The 24,464-nt window shown below is 38.9% G+C and overlaps 2 protein-coding genes across 5 annotated transcripts in view; one reads left to right on the plus strand and one right to left on the minus strand.

The window, feature by feature from the left end:
- Positions 1 to 24,464, plus strand: part of LOC122776381 (receptor-type tyrosine-protein phosphatase zeta-like) — a 940,026-nt gene that overhangs the window by 587,230 nt on the left and 328,332 nt on the right. The gene's annotated exons all lie outside the window — the stretch shown is intronic.
- LOC122776387 (cytosolic carboxypeptidase 4) overlaps positions 11,900 to 24,464 on the minus strand; it is a 30,519-nt gene continuing 17,954 nt past the window's right edge. Inside the window, exons 14-26 of the mRNA XM_044036900.1 lie at positions 24,172 to 24,255; positions 23,996 to 24,076; positions 23,240 to 23,388; positions 22,064 to 22,151; positions 21,154 to 21,286; positions 19,716 to 19,869; positions 17,981 to 18,161; positions 17,425 to 17,554; positions 16,814 to 16,945; positions 15,806 to 15,868; positions 15,469 to 15,582; positions 15,123 to 15,277; positions 11,900 to 13,818 (exon numbers count right to left, since the gene is read on the minus strand). Coding sequence (XP_043892835.1) covers positions 13,521 to 13,818; positions 15,123 to 15,277; positions 15,469 to 15,582; positions 15,806 to 15,868; positions 16,814 to 16,945; positions 17,425 to 17,554; positions 17,981 to 18,161; positions 19,716 to 19,869; positions 21,154 to 21,286; positions 22,064 to 22,151; positions 23,240 to 23,388; positions 23,996 to 24,076; positions 24,172 to 24,255 — 1,762 coding nt within the window. The 3' untranslated portion in view covers positions 11,900 to 13,520. The remainder of the gene's footprint in view (positions 13,819 to 15,122; positions 15,278 to 15,468; positions 15,583 to 15,805; positions 15,869 to 16,813; positions 16,946 to 17,424; positions 17,555 to 17,980; positions 18,162 to 19,715; positions 19,870 to 21,153; positions 21,287 to 22,063; positions 22,152 to 23,239; positions 23,389 to 23,995; positions 24,077 to 24,171; positions 24,256 to 24,464) is intronic.

The raw sequence follows: 24,464 nt of genomic DNA on the forward strand, positions 1-24,464 counted from the left end.
ATATTGTCCAAGGTAAAGATCATGGGACAGTATGGCATATCTGGACCCAACTTGTTTTCCAAGTTGTTGTATTATGGAAACAGGAGAAAGGCGGGTGTCGAAACATGTGATGCCTGCAAATAGGAGTGTTAGAGAATCTATATAGTGTTGGTTTTGCTTTTCTGAGGCAGAATTGTTCGGAGATTCGGCAGGAGCACATTCTCCCAAGCTGCTGTGGCAGCTTGGTTCTGACGCCTGACTTGTAACTAAATAAAATCCCTTTGTTCAGTACAAGTCCTGTGTCAGCGAGGTCTTTTTCTGCATCATCAACTCATCACCTATCGTTCAGAAGCAGAAGGAAGCCTGACAAAAACGACATTTTGGCGTCACGAACGGGGGGGTATTTTTGTTCCTGGTCAGCGGCGCCAGCGGCCTCTTTCGGTGGACCCACTCTCGCTCCCAGCCGGCGTTTAAAGGTGAGTGATTTTCTCACATTGGGAGCCAGTGAGGGTTTGTTGATTTGGCTGTTGGTTTGCGGTGGTCCTGTGGGCACGCTGTAAAGAATCATTTGTGTGGGGAAAGGCTGCGATGTGTTGATGGTGCAGAGGCCTCATCTAAATTTGTTTTTATTTATGGATATAAATAAAAAGGGGGGGAGTAAGGTCCCCTCTAAGAAGTGTTAACATAATAAAGGCCTAAACATGACATGTTAAGAGAATTCATAATAATGGATTAAACATGACATGATAAGAGAATTAAGAATTTACAAGATGTAAAGAAAGGACTTAGAAATCATGAATATAAAATTAGGCTAGTAGATCGGGACAAGTGATCAAACGATTAACAAAAACAGTGTTGAATATGCGGTGCCAGATTTCGAAAGGAACTGTAAGTCATGGTATTCATCGACTATGTGAAAGTTTGAGCTAATGAGTAACAAAACAGTAAGTTGAGTATGCGGTGCCAGATTTCGAAAGAAACTGTAAGTCATGGTACTCATCTACTTTGTGAAAATTGAGCGTAAATTCGGTAGGGACAATCTAAACGGTAGGGAACACTAAACGGTAGGGAAAAGGAAAAAACCTGTGCACAGGTGTATTTAGAGGACAAAAGGAAAAGCCCATGCATGGGTTTATTTAACCAAAGAAGTGAAACTGCAGATAGTGATAAATAGCGTGGTCCGCATGATGTGTAGTATAGTGAGTAACGTGGGAGCCAGGCTAAATGGCCATGTGTGGGAAGAACAGTACCTGCATGTGTGAATTAGATGGCAGCGTGAAAATTAATTTTGTGAAACGGCTAGATAATCAATGAAAGGCTGGTTAGGTTAGAAAATTCGGTAGGGATAGTCTTAGTTATCGGATCCGACCAGCAGACAAATTTGGTAGGGACAAAGATGAATAAATGTTAGTTAATCCACCAAGTCAGGCAACGAAATTCGGTAGGCAAAGGCGGACACGCTGTAGCAATCATTAAAGCCATGACAGGTAACGAAATTCGGTAGGGAAACCGGTATATAAATGGATCGATCGTAGAGGACTGCGCGCAGAGGAAGAGAAGAAGAGAAAACGCTTTACAAAGATAAAAGAGAAAGTGTTAAAATTAAGATTAAAATCGAAATTCAAAAAAAAAATTGAGATTGGGTAAAATTGAAAATTTGGACTAAGTGTTGTCTTGTGTTAGTTTGTGTTGTTCTGTGATGCTTTACTTTGTGTGCCATGGCTTTGTGTTGTTTTATGTGTGTGTGGACATAAGCTCGTCTTCAGAGTTTGTGTGAGGAGGAAAAGCTATTTTTGACATGTGGTCATTGAAGCCAGAAAAGCTGCTGAGGAGGAGATGGTCATTTAAAAGTGATAAACAAATACTAACATTTTAGATTTGTTGGTTAAAGTGAATTAATTTTTAAGCTAAATTTGTCTTAGAGTACAGTTTGACTAGCAGACATTATACATTGAATATTTGGAAAAGAAAAAGACAGGGAGACATCTATAATCCAGATAAAGAATTGGGAAAATATATCAAGGATGATATTAATGATAGATGTGATAAAAGTAACAACAAAGGAGATAGCTTATTTAATTTAGGAAACTCTAAGAAGAAAAGATAATGCATTTATGATAAAAAGATAAACCATGTTTGGAGCATTATCTCATTTAAATGCCTGATTTGCTGTAGACAGCTGATATGTAAAGAAAAAGGGTGTGGTAGTTTGCATGAAATTGCATGAGACACATTAGGTGTGGATGACCCTTGAAGAAGTTGGAGAGACTTATATAAATAAAGGAAAATAAGTTAGTTAGTAAGTCAGAGCTTTTATTTTAGTTTAAGTTATTATATCATATGTGTTAGGTTATAACTAATGATATAATTGGATTAAGAAATAGTGAACAACAGGTTCTAAGAGTTGATTCATTGTGGTAAAAGAGCACAGTTGCTCTGATGTGGAGAGCTGAATCTTTTACAGGCTAGATTCACACACACACGCATTGTCAAATTAGTCAGGAAAATTTAAGAAATAAGCGGGAACTAAAAGAATAGGTTTGATTAGTATGTTTTGAAATAAAATAAAAAATTCGATAGATAAATAAATGACTACAGGAAAGCAACAGTACTAATAAATGAACGCATTTATCAAAGTAAATAATGGTAACTGGGTGTTTTTTAACCAAAATTACCTATCAACACACAAATTATTAATAATTATTCAATTAGGCTAAACAAAAAGGTTCTGATCAAGAGGAGGAGGAGCCTGCTTTTCTGAAAAAAGCCAAGACAAGAGATTTTATTCTTTGAAAAGAGCAGGATTTCCTGTCACTGTGAAATCTTAATTTGTTCCTGTATATGGCTGTGTAATAATGCATGAGATAGTCAATGCGTTTATGTGAATTGTTGATGACGAAGTGTCCCTGATCAAGACACTAAGTCCTTGGCAACTCCCAAAAAATGGTTAGTTTGTTCTAAGTGGTTGTATGTTTTATTGGAGTGTGAATGCACTTTTGGACTCTGTTATCGTCTGTGAGATGTTTGGGTACATGTATGTGAAGGGTTTATTTCATGAACAGTGAAATCTGCTCTGGAACACACCTTCCTGAAGCAAACAGAGGGGAAATACATGGGAAATCATGTATTCAAGATGAATATGTTTCATTAGAAATGGTTTTATCTCATAATAGGAGAAGAGGAGTGTGCTGTGTGGATGTGGTTGATGTGATGAGAACATTACTGAAGTGGTCATTAACTAACACATAAATCTGTAACATGTATATTCTAGTCACTATAGGGCTGAAATAATCTGGGTGATAAATAATCATTTGTGTCTTCATAGACTTCTTTAAAAGTGTATTTGACTGTATGAAGCAACATTTTGACACATGAATTAGGCTCAGGAGATATCAGAGGTCATAAGGAGAGACATAGGACGCTGTGTTCTCTTCAGGGATCCCATGGCAGAGAGGAAATGGGGGACGCGCTGTTTCTTCTCAGGCCTTAAGTAAACACAATCACTGCCCAAATTGAATGTCTCCTGAAAACATACAAACATACATACATTTAATATAGGTATAGTGGACTGACCTACTAAAAACTGTGTAAACATAAGAGTCTGTTCTGTGTGTGTGTCTCTGTGTGTAATGTGAAGAGTGTTTGGAAGAGTATGTGTTTGTGCTGAAAGATGTCCAGAATGTGTTGCCAATCAAACTCATCTATGTTACAACTGAACCTTGCCATCTGAATTTCAATGTTTGAATGAAAAAGTACAAAGTCAAATGTGCTAATCTGGAAATGGTGTTCTGCTTCAAGGTGTTTATGATGGTGTTGACATTTATTATTTTTATTTGCAAAGTTAAGATACATACAATGGTAATTTACAACTGATTGGAATAACATTGAAAGATAAATTAATAGTGTCTCACTGTTTAGTGACTCAAGTTTTAGTGATGATGCAAATAGCAACTGGAAAATTAATGTAAAGTCACAATTTCTGTGATTTTGGGGCGTGGCCTGGAGCAGTGTTCTCCTCGCTGTCTGAGATAGAAATGAGACTGGAGAAGTCCGTGTGAAATAGGTGGGGCTATCTATGTTACCCTATCATCTTTTTCTCTGACATTCAGTCACCTCCCCCGGTTCCTCTGAGTAGGAGGAAACAGGATTAAAGCCACTGTATGTAGACTGCACACACACAATTCAAAAGTGGATAGTTACTAATAAGATTTGGCTAAAGAAATTTTAAATTTGGTAGATGAATTCAGATATTTAGGCTGTCTCTGAAGTTGATTGTATTTTGCTGTAGCATTAAAAGTGAAAAATATAATGAATAACTGTTCAAAGTAACAAATCTCAAGATTTATATATAAACAATATTGGAAAAATTAACAATGTATATGACATCAGACATTGGTGTGGGGAGTAAGCATCCTGACCTCATGAAAGGCATTCAAAAGATGTCAGTGAAATGGGAAAACAGAGATACAGGATTAGAATGCCTGGTCAAAAAGAAGAATGTTTGATTTAAATGGGTATGGGAACATGACAGTCTGAATTAGAGATCAGCAAACATAGGCCAAAAGTAGAAAACGACAAAAGAAAAGATGACTAGAATTAGTAATAATAGGTTTCTTCAAGACAGAGGGCCAACAATACAGAAGTTATATGAGAATAGTGCTGGATGTACAAAATAAATAAATAAATAAATAAATAAATAAATAAATAAAAATGAATAAATAAAAACAAAACGGAGAAAATCAGAAGAGCTTGTTGAAGACTGCAGGGCTGTATCAATCACTTATAGGGTTAATCGACATTAATGGAGATTTGATTTAAAGACAGAGCTAAAATCACCTTAACTTACTGATTGTCCTACATGCTATTCTGAAATAATAGATTGCTTCAACTCTAGAAGTGACAGGTCACAATGTTTGATTCCAAATTTTTGCAGTGAGGCTAAAAAGCCAAACACAGAAATGCTAAATTGCTATACAGCACGGGATGACACTTTACAGAGAAAGGCTAGGTAGATAGATAAATTAGGAAACTGCAGGCCGACAAACAGGGAAAGCTGCAGCAAGAAATTACATTCAAAGCCAGGATATGATCTAAAATATAGACCCAACATGCACTCACCATATAGACTTTATTCTGGTCAATATCCTATTTTGATTAAAGGCACTGAGGGTCGTAATGTATAACACACTTGACCTTGGGAGGCTGACGTCCAGACTGCCAGACATTCATGAAGGGGCTAGTGAGTGAATGAGAACATATGAGGAGAAAATAGTGAAAGAAAAGCTTGGCACTTTGAGACTCCAGGTCTTGGAACAGCAGCAGTGGAGAATCTACTGCATTCCAAATTCCGAAATGGATGGTGAATCCCAAGGCAGATGAAACTAAATTTGACGCTTATCAACAGATGATGTGGAGAACATTGCGGTATGAATCTCCCTCTACAACAGACCCAGAGGTGTTGAAAAGTGAACATATCCTTGAGATGGGAATTGAGACCATGACAAGAAAGCTGGCACAGATACAGCTTTTGGTGTTGAAAAGACCATGACAAGAAGAAGTTCCAGTGATGGACAGTGACGTTGACGAGGTCACTTACAGCGATGAACAATGACTTAAATGATGTTGCCACACCAGATGTGTGCTGTGGATGTGGTGAAACTGGACATATTGTGAAACACTGCACAAGTTCACAAGCTGACTCTGATTGTGTGGAACGTGGTTGTGGAGCTCAGCCTGATCAAGGTGAAGGTGTGAATTCAGTAAATTTAAATGGAGAATATTTTTACAAAGGGGGGAACTTTTGAAAAAGTGACGACCAAAATGCCAAATTTGGCTTCTGCCTAAAGTTCCATTAATCAACTGGGAAGAATTATGTTGTGAACAAGCTTATGTTTATTATTAGACTATTAGACAATCAAATGTGAACATTTGTTGATTAAGGAAAGGGGTGAGTCAGCAATGAAGACTATAAACCAATGATAAAAGATTATTTGATCTCAAAAGAGCAATTGATTGAAGTGTTAACTCCCATTGTAGTAAGTATGTTGTTCCCCTGTGCGACACTATGTTTAAAGTAATAAGATGTTAGCAGATTGGAATTAAGTTCAATGTGACTTCTCATTGATTAATCTAGTTTAGGACTTGCAAAGTTATAGTATAACTGTGCGAGGGGGGAATAATGGAAATACATTTTTGCAACAGTTTTGGAACAATAAAATAAATTAAATGAAAGTTATAAGAATGAACTTGCATTTGAGATGATGAAAAAAAAAATCAGATACATTTGTAATTGAAATTTGTGCATGGAAAATTGTAATACATTTGTAAGCTTTGTATGAAAAGTAGTCTAATATTGCACGAGAATCTCATTCCTAGATCAATTTAGTTATGAACACTGTAGGCTTTAGAATCAATAAAACAATACATAGTGATAGTGCTGAATCGTTTTGGTCATTTGAATATAGTACCATCTGACAACCTTGGAGCAGAAAAAGCTGATGAAAAATGTTGTTGATTTGAATTGAATATTGGATTTTAACTGAATATTATTCAAACTAAATTTAATCTCTGAGTTGGGGATTAGGTAAATTGGATGCTCTAAATTGACTATAGGTGTGAGTATGAGAGTGAGTGGTTGTTTGTCTATATGTAACCCAGCGATGGACTGACTGTCCATGGTGTACCTATCGCCTATGTCAGCTCAGATTGGGACAGCATCTCTGAGATCCTCACGTGGAGGATGGAGCAGTGAAAATGGATGGATTGTTTCTGAATCAGTATTTGTGTTGACATGTATTAAATCTCCTAAAGGTAACTAAGAAACGAAATGTGAAAGTATCTATCATATCATATTCAAAGTCAAGGTTTGGTTTAAGAGAAGTGATGCAATATTGACAACCAAGTTAAATGAAATGAGTACTAACACTACACTGAATTGAACGTATGTGGAGTCATTGCATGCTAATTCACACCAGAGCTAATGCTGCATGAAATGCTAACAGGTCGACCTATGCTAATATTGCTGCTGCATTGTTTTTAGCAAATAACCCACATTAGCTGACTGCCCTCCATAGTCTTGTCTGTAGGTCTGTTTTCTTTCAGAAAAGATGGTGGTTTCCTTGCTCGAGACAAGGAAGTTGAGTGACTCAAGCTGTCTGTGAACCCATGCGCCAGAAGGGGGTTCAAAGAGAAGTGGAGATGAGCCAGTGAAAGAAGAATCCTGTACTGTGATGAGACCAACATCATCAGCAATCCAGGCTAAAGAAGCATGCCATGGCGTCAATCGAACAAACTGGTTGGAATGTTCTTTTAGGGAACATCTTCAAGTACAAGGGAGCAACAGCTCAAAACAGCAGCAAAGGAAAGGATGGACTGTGGACCATGAAGAGGACAATAACGGGATACACTAATTCAATATGGACATTGCATTGTATTACATTGTATTAGGAGGCAACACTACTGAAGTTTGAAGTTCAAATAACACATGGAATGATATGATTGTGAATGGTTTACATACAGAAACCTGAATTTTGTGTTTGTGATATAATCTCTGACATTGATATAGATGTTTGAAATCTTTTTGTTGTACATCAATATTACTGTTTGATAACATCGATAGAGAAAATGTGAATTATCTGACCAATTGGCAAAGGGTCATAAAATTAGATGGTAATTGTTAAAATTTTAATGGAGACTTCTTGTCCCAATTGGCTCAAGGATGGGAGTTTCTTCAATTTTATTTTTGGAAAAGGTCTCCTAGTCTTTTTCCCACCTTTTAGGAGGGGTGGTTTTTCTGATTGGGAGATAACAGCTGATCCTAGGTTCCCTTACACCTACACTTAAAGAGTATTTGTCTTAAAGAAGTGTGGCTGGAAGGAGATCGACGGATGTGGCTAAGTGTAGCCGAATTTGATTTAAGTAAGATAGATGATTAGTTTACCTAGTCTAAAATAGTTAAAATAATGTGCAAATAGGACATCAAATAGAATATTACTCAATTAGCTGATCCTAAAATTGAAGTTTCAAACTGTTCCTCAAGTTAGATAAAAGACTGAATGAAGGGAATTTTGTTGAAGCAAGCAGGCAAGCGTTATTATGTTAAAGCAACTAAGCAACATAGTTGTGTTAATTATTCTGCATTTTCGAGACTTTACGGAGTCTCGAAGGGGGGAATGAAGTATATGAACTAAGAAGAACACATTAACACAACTGTTGTTTAATACTTAAGCGTATTAAAGATTTACATTAATAAGTAAACATGAGACAAGAGGGTCTCTTGGACACATGACAAGTCAGACCATACGTTGTACAATAGGCATCCTGTATAGGACAAGAAGCTTGAGGGTCTGTCTTGGATATGGTTAGTTAGGAAATATAGATGTCTCTTGTGTGATTAAATGGTGATATTGTCCAAGGTAAAGATCATGGGACAGTATGGCATATCTGGACCCAACTTGTTTTCCAAGTTGTTGTATTATGGAAACAGGAGAAAGGCGGGTGTCGAAACATGTGATGCCTGCAAATAGGAGTGTTAGAGAATCTATATAGTGTTGGTTTTGCTTTTCTGAGGCAGAATTGTTCGGAGATTCGGCAGGAGCACATTCTCCCAAGCTGCTGTGGCAGCTTGGTTCTGACGCCTGACTTGTAACTAAATAAAATCCCTTTGTTCAGTACAAGTCCTGTGTCAGCGAGGTCTTTTTCTGCATCATCAACTCATCACCTATCGTTCAGAAGAAGAAGGAAGCCTGACAAAAACGACAGTGGCGTCAAGTCACTGCTCAAATCCCCAGGGGAACACTGATATTGGGTCAGAACCTTTCCCTATGGTCTGTCTCCTTCTTCTAATTACTGACTGAGCAGATAGTAGTGAAGATCTAAACGCTGATTACATGGATCCCTTACACCGTGCATGCACTTGATAGCAATAGTGTGTGTGTGGGTTTGTGTGTGTGTGTGTGTGTGTCAACAAAGAACAAATCATCACCCATCTGCAGATATTCCACTAAGTTAAAAGTCTCACAGCTGATAAACACTTGTTATTTTGTAGACACACACACACCAATATAATCCACAATCCAGGCTTGTTTTTAACCCATGTTCAGTCATTACCATATTACTATGCTGAGCAGCCTATACCAGGATTAAAGGGCTATTATACTAATAAATCACTGTAATGAAAGGACGGGGTCAGCCAATTTTGGGGGGGAATGTAATCTTCTCAGGAAAATAATGAGTGAGTCCTTATCTAAATGTTTACCACTGAGCAGACCCTGGCCACAGGTTCACTTCTTCAGCAGTGTTCTCTGTCCTGACAGCTTCAGATAGCGTTTGTCATCCTGTGGCCCGGAGGCCGGGCAGGTCTGCAGCCTCTTGGCCGTTTCATGAGACGACGGACATGCTTTAATAGTTCTTCTGCACGTGCTGGAATACTGCAGCAAAATGGTAATAGGATATAAATATTTGATGAAGCTTTGTCGAAGGTACAGTGAGATAATCTCACCCACATTTAGACCTTTTGAGTGATATTGTACCTTCTTCTCTGCTCTTCTCCGTCATTTTCACTTTCACCATAAAGCTTGATAATCCCTATTCTGATGACACTTAATCTGATCTGCATGATGGTCCTAAAATATTGTCTGAATTCATTAAGCCTGCCATTGCCTCTGTCACTTGAAGGAGGTTCCAGGAAATTTGTTGGCGACTTCATTTCCATTTCTCACCAAAATGCATCCAACTATGATGTCATGTAGTGATTTGCAGCTTCAAAGACTTAGAATTTCCTCTGTAGAGAAAAGCGGTTTACAAACTTCAAAAAGCAGTGAACATGGAGTAGACCTAAAACTGTAGTGATTGTAATTTTAAAATATAAATGGCATAATGAATGTCCAGCCTTTGCCGAGTTCGCACAATGCTGATGGAGTCTGTCAGCTACGTGGTGCAAGATCACCTTGGCATATGTCGTGTTGAGGTTTAAGTAACTACTCAGGCGGGTGACAGAGATTATGCACTGCAGCATGGTTTGAGGAGTCACCTCTGGAGTGGATAGTTGGCAGTTCACATCCCAGGCTTCATCAGGTACTCCGCGATGGACAAGCATGCTACGAGCACCAATACAACGAGTCACTTCATGCTTTGCAAACCATAATCAACACTGACTGGATGCCGCTTCATTTAGAGGAGAGTCTCTCTGTCCTGCGTGTTTTAAACATGTCCCTGCTCCAACACACCTGATTCAAACAAAGAGGTCATTATCAGTACATCTGGAATCTGGTGTGTTGCAGGACATGCAGGACAACAGGACCAGGATTGAGAAACCCCCAATTTAAAGTGGGAACTAGTCATCCAACTAACTACTATGAAAGGGACAGATCCTTTTGTTGATTTAGTAAGAAGAAGTGTTCTCCACTGGCAGCCATGTTGCCAATGAGGGTGAACATCCATTTGTCAGGGTTGCTCCCGGCAATGGTGGAGTACACGGTGAAGTCAGTGCTCCATCCATCCTCTACCGCTTTATCCTCCACATGAGGGTGGGGCGACATGTGCCCACCACTGTGCAAGGTGATAGAATAGAGACAGAATATAAAACTAAATGTATTTGCCGGCAATAGTTTTATAATAGTAATAAGACATTTGGTTGTAATCATTGCTTTATTAAATGCATTACAATCAACATGAAATGACATATTTAAGCTGTTTTAATCACAATTATCCTCGTCCTTATTTGCTAAATTTTCAATTTAATTCTCCGTTTTTGTGCATCATAAATATGTTTTTATTGTGAATCATTTTATATCAAAACAAGCACTTTTACTTTGCAATTCTGTCTAATATCATAATGAATATCTTATATTGCCCACCCACATATGCTCATTGGCCCCCAGGTCATTTGAGTTTGACACCTATCCATCACAGGGCCACGTATAGAGACAAACAACCATTTGTCCAGAGTTTCCAATTTGCCTAATCCCCAAATCTGCATGTCTTTGGGAGACTGGAGAACCTGGAGAACCCACACACACAGGGAGAAAATGCAAAGTCCATTGCAAACTTATGTCTCGCTGCAAAGACAAGAGTGCTATAGATGGTAGAAGAGTTTACTTGTAGAGCAGCAGTGTCTAACAGTAGAAGAATAAAGTTGGGCTTTCTCAGTGTTTCTGCCTCACTCAAATCTATACATTTTGACATTTGCTTTAACAGGAGTTCTGGCCTGAACCACTTTTCAATGTTCAGGCATTCTCATAGCGCCGCCTACTGGCAGCAGGAAATACATTTTAATGTTTTATTGTAATGGACTATTCATAAATGTTGTCAGATCTGCTTCAAATGTTTTAAAGAAAAAAAAAAAGAAAACAGTGTCTTATTAGTGTCGTATTATCCTAGCAGCTACCACCAGTGGGACAAAATATGATCCAGTTCATCTTTGGGTGTATGTGGTTACAAAAACAAAAGAGACCAGCTCTGCACTGAAACAAGACACCTAATACATTTTTAATTTCTTTGTTGAATTGAGAGCCTTGTATAGATCCCTGCTGTGCTGCAACATTACAGTTACTTAAACGGATGAATTGAGTTTCTGTGTGCAAACTCACAAATGAGCATTTAATTATGAAGAGAATATTAATGTGCACGTGAAAGAGGCTACACCCTCGGCCATGTGGGAGACCACTTCACTGAAGGCTGTGTGAATCTGTCCTGGTATCAACATCCGCCCTGAGCACTGTTGTAAAACAGAAGATATGTGGAGAATAGAGTTGCTATTGTTGCGGAGGCTGCAAATAAATCAACATATCAGAAGGGTAAAAATCATTTCTGTTCCCTCTGAAACTGCAGTGGGCACCAAGGTGGGTTTCCGTCAGGCTGCTTCAAGCACATTTTCAATTTTCATATAAAAGCATCTAAATGGAAGCACGGGGGGGAAAAAAAAAGTCAAAAATATTTTATTAAAGTTGAAGGAGGTGGAAAAGTTGGCATAGCTATATAAAATAGATGCAAATGAATAGTTTCAATGAATAAAAGGGAACATGAGGAATCAATGGGACTGATGAAAAACATTCAACTTAAAACCATCTCAACAGCTACTGGTGCTCTTCATTTATGTCATCAAGTCGTGCCTTGTTATCCCTCTGTAGGGGACATTAAGACGCATCCTCTTCAAGTTAAGAAAGGTCAAGGATGTAGATAAACTATGATTGCTGGCAGAAAACAGGGCAGCGACATCAAAACTGTGTGCTTCATCTTGACGTCCGCTACCTCACTTTTTTTGCCATGCTTTGGCACTGAATGTAAACATACTGTAGGTGGCGTGTGGATTCTCGGGAGAACAATTGAACAACGGAAATTGAATATCTCATTTAAAATTGTCTTTTGTTTTCATGAATTTGTGTTTTCCTTTATATATCACACAGGAGCAGTTTTGTGTTGTGCTGCCATGTTTGTTTGCAGAAGTCAGAAATCAGTAGAGTTGGGTGCAATATGCAACATCACCCCTGAATGCGACTACACTTTATACACAGGTCTCTACAAACAACAACTAATGCTGATGTGTTTTCAAGTAATCCTGTAAATCCCTACAAGCAAAAGGACACAACAGCAACAATCAACGCAGTTTGATCTGCTAAATACAAACTGACTATCCCACGTACCAAAGAGTCGAAATGAGCAAACAAAAATAAAACACAGTCATCTAAAAAAAAACAACAACACATAAATATATATATATACACACACATGAACTAATTCATTCATTTTGACAATATTTTTTTTAAGGATCAGGAAAGATTGATCTTCAAAAATAAATTCATCAGATTGATCGTTCTCACTGGGTTGAAGGAAAATATTGTAACATGTAGTATGCTTGTTTTTAGGTGGTGTGGTTGTAATTCAGTCCACAGTAAAATAGTGTTGCTGTCGGTGCGTATGAGAAGTCCTAGTTTGTTTGTGACAACAGTATATGTGGAAACACTTTGTTTGTCCTCAGTTATGTATTCTGTTAGCTGTGTTGCTCTATCACTAGGTGAAAGACTGTCATTCTGTAATGATGCCCTTTCACAGTGATACAATTTAGACACATGACTGGTAAAGAATAAGCTACAGATCAGCTGTTTGCATGCGTTTTTTAATTTTTAATTTTAAAAAAATGTTTTAATTTTAAATTATTATCACCACTCACTATCTACAGAGGCATATATATATATATATATGTATATATATACATATATATACACAAGTCTGCATGACAAGTTTAAAAAATGGATTTTTGAAATAGGTATGGAACCATTTTCTTATTCATGAACTCACTCATGGGGAATTACTTTGTGATCAATGTAAGGTCTGGATTTTCTCTCTCTCTCTCTCTCTCCTTGTGTTATTTGTTATTTGTGAAGATATGTTTGAAAAAGTGCATTTTGTATATTTTTGTTGATCTTGACCTTTGACCGGTCAGATATATGTTAATCATCTGGACACACACACACAGATAGATGAAAACAATGCCCAGCCTCTGACTACACTTGCACCTCAGGTAAATATTAAGACATATCCCTTTAGCTTGTGATTTGTCCATTGATGATGCTCACACCCTTTCTCTTCTGAGCTGACTCCTGTCTGACTGAGTGAGGGAATATGCAGCCCTTCATGCTTGACTGCTGGGGCTGACCACAGCTGCTTTGCCGCTGCTTTGCTCCACTGTGACCCCCGTCATCCCCGTCGCCGTCGTCCTTTTCGTCTGCACGGGCCATGTTGCTATTGACATCCGAATCCAGATCTGTGCCTTTCAGTTTGGGACAGTCCGTTGAGTACTCGATCTCCTCGACACACGGAGGCTCGTCATCTTCAAAACAGCTGTATGAGAAAAGAGGGAGGAGAGTTAACATGTAAGCGTTGTTCTCGTTGCAACCTTCATAATAACAGCAAAGGCATTCTGTGTGCATATTTCTGCAAACCTTAGATAACTATGGCTTACATGCCTACAGAAGGGAATGTCAACATGATAGGCACAAAAGAGACATCAGGTGGTTTTCTCGTAGCATCCTCCCCAAAACATAACATCATAAGGTCTTCAAATGAATAAAAAACAAAATCTGACTCTCACTTCCAACTTGGTGAAGGTACTTGAGAAGAAATATCAATATTATTACATATTATAACCCTTCTTTTACCCTCCTCCGTAGGTTTGAATGAGATTAACAGAGTTGTCCTTCCTAGCACCCCGCGTGACCTTGAGCTCATCTCCACTCGCCGTGATTGACAGCTGCCAGCGAGACCCAGTAACTGCTGATCTGATTGAACACATATGCCACGCTATGCTGGCTGCTGTGTGAGTGGAGTGTGTGGGAGAGCAGGGAGAGACACATTAGCACTCCAGTGGGACAGAGAGGATGTGACAGGCACACTGATCTTCATGTTACTGTTGCAGCAACATCCAGAAGCACAGAGAGGGGAGAAAGAGAGAAGCGAAGGAGAAGGGGATGCAGCGGAAAAGCAGAGAGAGAGGGAGAGAATGTGCTCAACTGAGAGAGACATAAAGGAAAAAGAGTGTATGTCTGGAATGCTGATGACAGCAGCACGCATGGCAATGAATAAAGACCGCTTGTCTGCGGTGTGCTGTCACTACACTGCCAATGCTAATGCCCGGGGGGGAAGTTGCTGTTCAGCAGCTGCATCTGAAACACCAGCCAGTTTGTCTACTCGTCTACTTTCAATCAACTTTGTTTTTTATTTTAATTATTACTTCATCTGATTTTACTGCTTACCAGCACAGGAACTGTAATGTGTAGCTTTTTAATATGAACTCTTACATTCCAACCATTGTCACAGGAGTTCACACAATGCTGAAACATTGCAGTCGTAAAGTGAGATGGGAGTACAACTGAAAACACATAGACTTGTGTATTAAAACGCTGGACAGATGACCAACAGAGCATACACATAATTGTACCAAAAATCAAAATACTAATAAAGCTTTAAAATGATGGTATCATGCTGGACCTGGGAGAGCTGACCCGTAGAAGATGGTCAGGCTGCTCTGCCTTTGTAAAGGTCAACGTTCCGCTTTGGAAACATGTTAGACACAAAATCTGCACATTTTCTTGTGGCAATTTGAGCGGACTGCATTGGTCAGGGGTGTGGTCAAGGGGGAGTCTTACTTGTGAGAGTTGTGGTCCATGATTTTGTGACCCAGGTCGAAGTGGTTCAAGAGTGGCTTTATGAAAAGAGTCCTCGTGTCTTTGGTTACAGACAGCAGACTGTGGCAAAAATGCAACCCCAACTCCTGCAGCTCCCTGGTTCCTGTTTGCAGGCCCTGCACACACACACACACACACATACACATACATGAACACACATTTCAACAGATTTGTTATAATCAGAGGTGAAGCTGTAAACATATGCACCATCTCGATTATTTATATATATATATATATATATATATATATATATATATATGTGTGTATATATATATATATATATACACACTATCTCACATGCACACACCTTGTATATTCCCTGGTCACAACCGTTGTAAGTGCTCTCCATGGTATAACTTCTCAACACACCCATCTCCCTCCAGACGACCACCCTGGCTGTGGCAGAGCGGGACTTCTCCACCTGATGCATTCAACACAGACATGGTTATTAATTAATTAATATACATGAGTATGAATAACACCAGAAAAAAGGAAGAATAATGGATGTATAATAATGAGTATAATAAGAACATGTAACCCATGGAAAAAAGCGATAACATTAACATCTTGTTATGATGATGGATGATGAAGACAAATAATAATTTAGATGAGTGTGTCATCTGTATGTGTATAGTTGTTATTACCAAATAACTGCAGCTGTTGAAAGAAAAGGCTGGTGCAATACGATCCAGTGTCTTTGGAATGGTCTAGAAAGAAAGAAAGAAATCATTATGACTAAAAGCAGTCATATGCAGAGTCCCTTTATCCATGATTAGGTAAAAAGAAAATGATGCAACATTCACATTTGACTAAAATAAATACATTTTAAATGTTCAGTCATTTGTGCTGTGATCCTATTTAAATCCCTGTTTAGTGTCTTTGTCTTTTTTGCCAGGGTGAAAACACGGCTATATTTGTTCAGATAGAATATGTGTATTTGGTTATAGGACTTTCTTAACGCCAGTTGAACACATGTACATTCACCAGTAAATCATCGGCCTCTTAATCGCAATCGAATAAATGTCTTTCAATCAAAGGCATCGCCAGAAATTTGAATCCTTTTAGTCATCTTTGTGCGTGCCACAATGAAATACAGCTTAACTTCAATCAGGAAAAAGCATTTACATACTAATTCATTTATATTCCCTCTCTTCCTCTTTCCACTTAATGAGCTAACTGTGGGTGATTCCAGTAATCCAATCAGATGTCCCCGATCAGCGCTCAGCCAATCATGTCTTTGCTGCAAAGTTATTTTTGTCATTACACTACTGCGACCCTGCTCCACTCCAGAGTCAGTGTCCAGGTCCAACCCAGCTGGTGATTGTCAGTATTATCAGGATTCTCCTCTTCAGTGTGAAGATCAAACGCCCAGTCTCTCCAACCTTTAGTCGCGATGACGTCACACTGGCGTTTAAGCTTAAAACCCGCTTCGTTTCCATATTTGCACTTCCTGCACTTTTCACGACTGACAGCAAAGCCCGACCAATAGTCGTCTGAGGTCTCTCCAGACTGAAAGATGGTGAGACACGTCAGTCACATTATCAGGCAGACGTGACGCGGGCAGGCTCATCTGACAGATACAGATACAGATAAGGCCCTGAGTGGCTTGGCCGTGTGTGTGTGTGTGTGTGTGTGTGTGTCTTGTGACTTACTCTATATCCTGGGTCCTCTTTAAACCTCAACGTGTCAACTGCAGATCCAGACTGCCAGAGAGTCTCCTTCACACTGCAGCCGTACAGAAACATGTTTTTCTTTCTGGAGTGACCGTGGTAGTCGCAGAAAACCTAAAAGAATATTGAAAATAATAATAATAATAATAATAATAATAATAAATCCATTCACTTTCTTCTGCTACTCCTTTGTGTGTAGGATTTAGTGGCATCTATAGGGCAAAGATGAATATTGAAACCCGACTGAATAAAATTGCAATACAATTCCTTTAATATTCCAAAAAATATTAAAGCCTTGGACCAAGAGTCACTGGTGGGCACGTAACAGAGAAAAAGAATGAAGATATTTCTCGACTCAGGGGAAACTGAGGTTGGGAAGTACAATTTTTCAAAAATATGACCCCTATTCTAGTAATACAAAGCTAAATGCAAATCAGTGAAGTATTCCTTTAAGGAATCATTCTAAAGTTCAATGTTAATTATTAAAACATGAACATCGTTCACTTGTACTGAAGCAGGATCTGTACTTAAACTCAGATCATGGAGTCGTGCACAAAGTCTTCATTCAACAAACAGTATGTGCGTAATCTCACCAGTGGAGTCCGCCCCACACTGCTGAGGTAATACAGGAAGCCTTTGGCGTGGTAGATGGTTGGACTGAGGACAGGGTCCGGTTTACGCCACTGACGATTCAGATCCTCACAGTTGAGATCACAGCGATTCCTGCGGAAACACGCGGCAGAGGAGAGGCGTTTGTGCTGTGAGTGCTCATGTTCATGTGCAGGTAATGTGTGTGTGACGTGACAGCAAGAGACCCGGGAGAATAAACAGGAAATCGACCAAACACCAACTGTGTTTGTGATTGTAAATATTGCATATTTAAACACATTTCTCTGAATGTGGTCTTATGTTGGAGTTGGACTCAATTCCAGCTGAGAACATGTGTGGTTACTCAGATTGAGGTGAATACGGTTAACCCTAAGAACCAACACGAGCCTGGTTTCCACTTAAATGTATCCCGATTATGAACCAAATTTCCCGAAACTCAGTGAAAGACGACACATATTTATGTACTGCTGGTTATACATCCATCTATTGTTGTTGCAATATTTGCTTGTCGCACTAAGTCGAGGAATGCTCCACACTTACGTGCCATTGATGACTCCGTCTGGGTTGAGCATGGGGATTATCTTGAAGACAAAAGCCTCCCTCAGACTCTGGGCCACCACATCACTGCTGCACAGAAACTCCAGGGTGCCCTTCATCACCCAGCTGGCATTGGACTCACCAGGATGGACACGGGCCGTCAGCATGATACAGGGGCGATTACCTGCAGGGAGACAAATGCGACTCTTCCATTTGCCTAATACGGTATCACATGAGGAGAATTGTTACCCATTTTGTGCTCGGTAACATGTTATTGTTTGCAGAGATTTTGCAGTGAGGATTAGGAACTCATCCTCTTGTTGCCTGATTGTTTTCCCACTTCCCTCTTCCCTGCTGTGTTTGCATGTCCTCCTTTGGTCCCTGATCATGTGTGTGTGTGTGTCGCTGTCTGGATGTGACTTGCAGATTGCTGTGCTCCTGCCAGTACTCGATATTTAACACCAAATCAACTCCTCAGCATTGTATGATATTAAAAGTCTGTCAGATCATCGTACGCCCCTTTGTGGTAGAAATGCTTCCGCCAACTACTTGATATGAAGTACCGACATGTTGCTGCGTTTATTGGCTGACTCCCTTTCTATTTTCCAGGTGGCTCTACAGCATAGGTGGCTGTTGTCAGTATTGGAATAGCAACCTCTCTGCTGTGCTGAAGTGTAAAGTATGTACAGCTGCTGAGTGGAACAGCCGTTAGAGGCACCCCCGGCCAGACTTTTCCAACGCTATATATATATAGAGGCCAGTTTCTTTTTTTCTCTCAGATGACTTGATTTACCTTAGGTTAGATTAGTGGTTAAATTCTGTGCGCGACACAAAGGAAGTACGTTATTCTCTCCAAAACAATAAATAGAACAACGTTTACTCACTGATCTGTCTCCCCTCTGACAAAACATGAGAAGTGGAAATATAGACTCAAGAATACTGTCAGTCAGTGTATTGTAATCTGGGAGTTGTTTACATTTCCTGTGCTCTCTGACTGCCCGTCATCATTCAATTATACTGATCGGGTCTTTCATCGAAGCTGTGCTGATAGTGTCCTCCAAACCCATCACAACACTCTATTAGGTCTATCAGCGATGGTTACAGCTGGCTAATTATGTCAGTTACCAGAGGTAATGAGTGATAATTAGAATATGATGCAGGGCTCATTTCTAAGTTTCAGTGATTACATTTGAGCACAGTGTGAAGCAGGTACTGCACTGTCGCTCATATTTAAGACCAACTTTCCGTCACATCATTCCAAATGATCACATGATTTACATAGAAAAATGGCACAATGTACTGGAGCTATGAATGGAGTGTCACAAAATATTCCTACGAGAACCAATTGCACTGTGTATGCAAAATGAAGCTGATATAAGAAAAACAAGGGTCATTTTCAATAAAATGATACACATTACAATATAAAGACAGCATTTACTTTGTAAGCGGCCAGTTGGTTTTTCATATCCATTCATTTAAGGAACACACTGCAAATGAGAAAAACTACTTGAGTAGGACAATCCATCACAAAACTGCTAATAATAGTAATAATAATAATGCTTTTTTTGTTGTAGTGTACAACGGTGAGATGAAATGTCATACAGACAATGTCTGGGAAGTAACAGCGGCTACAGTAGCAAGAAATAATGTTATTACTGTCGTGCTAATGTGGATATGCGGTCAAGGGAACAAATACACACACACACACACACATAGACAGAGAGCGAGCATAACTCACGTAGCTGGTGCATGTCTTTCCAGGCTCTGCTGGCAGGACAGGCAGTGATGGTGACCAGTGGACACAGGTTTCCAGCTAACGTGTTGCAAAGACTCTGCTGCCGGAAGAACACCTTGGAAGGATCCACGGATTTCTGCAGCACCTTCAAATGAGCCTGTTGGGTGGGGAAAAAAATACATTTATGAGTTATAATTTGTGCACTATACATAATTACGACCGAAAACTAGGACATGTAGTAGAAATTACATTATGTGTAGTTAACATAAAGCTTTACCCAACTACGTACTTTAAGATAACATTAACATAATGAACAATATGACCTTTTTCTTGAGAATAAATGTCCAATGTCCAGTTTTATTATGAGGTTTAACATTCTAAGCTGAACAAAGTGACATAAGAGAAGGATACTACTATTAACTACTCTTGAAATTATTTTTGATTTGATTTTTCTCCATTTATTTGTTGTTGTTTTTTTCTTGGCAGTTTCAGTCAGTTTCAGTGTGGACGCACTGGTCTACCATTTTTAATGATTCTATGCATCTGCCATCATGCCCATCTGTCTGCAGCCACCAGGCATCATTTGTACCCAAACGTCATTGTAACTCTTCTCCTTTTAGTGGGAAGAATTGATGTTTGGAGCTCTTTTTAGAAACGTGCTTGCAATCTACTTCAACTCCAGCAGAGGGCACTACTGGACTGGCCAGTCTGAATGCTGAGCCTGCTGACAAAATCTTGGCTCTTTCCTCAACACATTTTCAAAACAAAAATTGTTTAACTGCTTTATAGACAGAATACTAAGTTGTTTCCAACCTAAAGACTGACTTCTAAAGGGTCACTAGGAAATTTAAAACTGTCATAAATTCTAAATCTGTAAAAATAAATCCGTACAGATGTGTTGAGGCCAAAAAAAATGTAATAAAAATGCTGCATGACAAGTACATACACGGTATGACAGAAGTATTCAAGAGCCAACATGTTCACATTTAAATAATTAGTAGTAATAACAATAATAATAACAATATTATATTAAATGCATTTCAATAATATTTAAAGTGCATTTCCATGCTTTAAAGTAGGCCTCATGTCATTTTAGGCTCTGTAGTTTTATTCAGTTGCATTTTATTGATGTTAATTCTATACATGTATATATATATATATATATATATATATATATATATATATATATATATATATATATATACATATATATATACATATATGTTTATATACACAACAATTCAGTTGTATGGGACTATGAAGCAGTCCTTACATTGTATAAGTAATACAGTCCTTCTGTTAGAGATAAAACTTAAAATAACATATTTAATTGTGGAATATCTTTGAAAGCATCTTCATCTTCTATATTCATACGCTTGATTTAATGACAGAAAGACAGAGTGACGGACAGGGTCGATGGGTGGAAAGATCGGGTCAGTACCTTCAGAGCAGAGTATGTGTAGGGATAATGGTAGGCCAGGTAGCACACGTCCTCATTGTGTTTGAAGGTGATGGTGAACGTCAGAGTATAAAAGGTCGCTCTACTTCTGTCCTGAGCAGGACAATAGTGGTTTCTTCAGGGGGGAGGAGCATAGAGGAAAGACAACATAATGGGAGTTATGTATAGAAGGTCCATGTGGTCTCCAACTGAGCTCTCAGTAGTGGAGCATTTGGTCTCAGACATCACTTCTCACTCAAACCTTGTTGTACTGTCTTGTATGGGTCTGTGTCGGTGAATCAATATCATTTAGCACACCTTTCTTTATTCATGTAACATTTATTTCACTAAGAAGTTTCCCATTAAGACTGAAATCTCTTATACAAGTGAGACAAGGTCGAACAACAAGCGATGTACTGTACATGCAACTGGACAGCCTTGTTTACAACAACAAATAACATTAGACAACAATAGGAACAAATATTTAGAGTAGAACTGAAGAACATAACTTAATTTATGAATTATTAAAGCATCTGCAGCTAGCAGTAACTGCTTCCTTTACCCTACGTTTGAAGGATTTCAAGTTTGAGTGTGGACTGAAGACTGTTCCAAGACCAGGGCCGGTCATACGGAGGGCTTGATTTGCATGTCTGAGGGAGGTTTAAGCTGAAACTATTCGTGATAAGTGAAATTCTGGATACATTGTAAGAACAAAAAGTTCTGCCTTATGGAATAAGAAAAGAAATAAGGAAAGACTAAATGTTGTCACTAAACATTAATGCAAACCACAAATATGCAGGGCTCTTGTGGACAAGTTTCAGTCTGAACTCATAAAAAAATATAACTGTATAAAGTCTAAAACTGATGGGGTTTTTTTATTTATATATTTGATTTATTATATTTTCAATCATACCTGTAATAACAAATTTCAGTTCCAGTCCTCACCCAGTGTGGGTTACCTTCCAGAGCTTCTCTTACTGAGTACAGCACCGGCTGCATTCCTGCAGTACACACACACACACACACACACACACACATGCACAGATTAACAGCCACAGGAACAAACATGTTGTCAAGTCAGTTGTTGATGTGTTCTGCTGGTCTTCTCTGTCACCGCGCTGTGATCATTTTTTTTTTCTCAGCTGTTGCCATTTTGCAATGACAACAAATGTGATTATGTGTGTTTTCATACTGACCTTTACCTGACACACACACACACACACACACACAGTCCGAGGTGATCACACACATTTACATTTATGAACTCTATTCTATGAATGGTACTGTACATTATACTGCACTGATCTGACACTGGTCATGAACAGTCTCAAAGGTTATAAGTATGAGGTACTTATAATTAGTCGGTGTTGTGTTATCTTGTTAAAAAGCTCCCAAGGGGCAGAGGCAGGTAAGGGGCTGTTCTCATGCAGCGTCTTATGCGTGCACAAATACATTATTTTGCATGGAGCCATGCGTTGGACGCACGCGCAACTGAGAGCAATGCCGCTGCAATGTGCATCCGTTGCCGCCAAACGCATGTTTTTTCAAAATGAGAATATGTCAGCAACTGTGTCTTTTGGACCTCGGGATATAGAAGTAGGTCAAACTAGTCCTTGACTTTGTCTCGATGATAATGTGTAATTAATACAGCCAGGCTGGTCTTCCCTGCCCTCAAGCACCTGTTAAAAACACTTCAGGCATATTCTACGTGTTTTTCAAATATTTTGATGTGGTCTTTTTAGACGCTGCATGTGAACTGCCCCAGTGCTACATACACACTACCAGAAAAGCACCCCACCGCCCCACACCCCTCCCTGCATCCTGCAAAAGTTTGGCCCATATTTATTGTCAGAGCCCTGAGAATGAGCTCGGTAAGCAAACACTTTAGATCAGTGATAGCGAACTATCGAGCCTAAATACAGAGCTACATTATTTTTGATTAAATTGTATCACTGAACAGAAACTGAAGTATTTATAGGTTTGTTCAAATAAAATATAATGGGTTACTGAGTCATTTACAATACATGTGTGAATTAAATAAAAAATTGCAAATTTGAGCGCACACGCACGCACGCAAACACACACTCACCATAGTTGAACTGACTGTTGCATTTCTCACAGTTGATGACATTGAAACGGTAGGGAACGTCAGCTACCATATTACTGACTTCAAAGTAGAACCACTGGCTGTGTTGGGAACAGTTGGCATCGGAGTTCAATATGAGGTCATATTCATATCTACAGAAGAGAAGACAGGATTTTAATAAAAAAAAAAAAAAAAAGAGCTTTAATGTTGTTATTGACCAATATTTCCCAACAACATTGGTATGGTATTGTTTGTTTATTTGTTTGTTTTTCCTTTTATGTCTAAGTCCCGTTTCAAAATTATCTTAATCTCAATCAGTTCTTTACTGCATGTTTCATTACAAGTGGCCAAAATGAGTTTCCTCTGTAGAGTGACTGGATTTAGCCGAGTCCATATAGGTCATAGATTAGAAATGCAGCTCTTTCACTCTGAATGGAGCCAGTTAAGGTGGATCCAAGCATCGGGTCAGGATGCTTAGCATGATTCTTCTTTGATGATACATGATAATGTGTCTCATCACTTGTTTTGTATCTTCACAATTCTTTTCTTAACTCTGCAGCACCGCCATTTATCATTTTCTGTGGTGTAACCTGTGATCAACACTCTTGAGGCTCAGTTAAGCTGTTGTATGACCATCTGTTTATAAAGTTAACTTGTTGCCCAACACTGTCACTGGCCTTTGCAGCCCAACAATGACATTGTTGCCTCTCGCTGTCTTTGTTCAGCTCGTGTTCATCGTGTGTTTTTGTGTCTCCGTACCTGCGGATTTGAACTGCCTTCCTCAAGTTCCCACACTCAAACTTTGAGAAAAACCTCAAAGAATCAGATGGACACTGAAGACTGACAGGGAAACAGAGACATACCACACAAAGTTCAGGATACAACATTTTATTCCAATTAAACACTGATAATAAATGAATGTGCTCTTTACCTACCTGCTGTCCTCTAGGTCATAGACAACTTGATTAATGATGTCAGCAGCATTCAAGAAACGCAGGATATCGTTGAACACTTTCTGTCTGAGAGAAATATTAAGAAAGATTATTAGATTATTATCATTATTATTATTATTATTATTATTATTATTAAGAAGAAGAAGAAGAGCCTTCGACTTTAATTTAATTCAATTAAATTTTTCATTTGCTGGACGGGAGGGGTTGTAACCTGAAGTGGTGCATTTTGGCTACAGTGTCCTTTATCAAAACTTATTACCAGGGTTTATTCAAAA

This window comes from Solea senegalensis, linkage group LG10 (genome assembly GCF_019176455.1).
Source record: "Solea senegalensis isolate Sse05_10M linkage group LG10, IFAPA_SoseM_1, whole genome shotgun sequence".
NCBI lineage: Eukaryota > Metazoa > Chordata > Actinopteri > Pleuronectiformes > Soleidae > Solea > Solea senegalensis.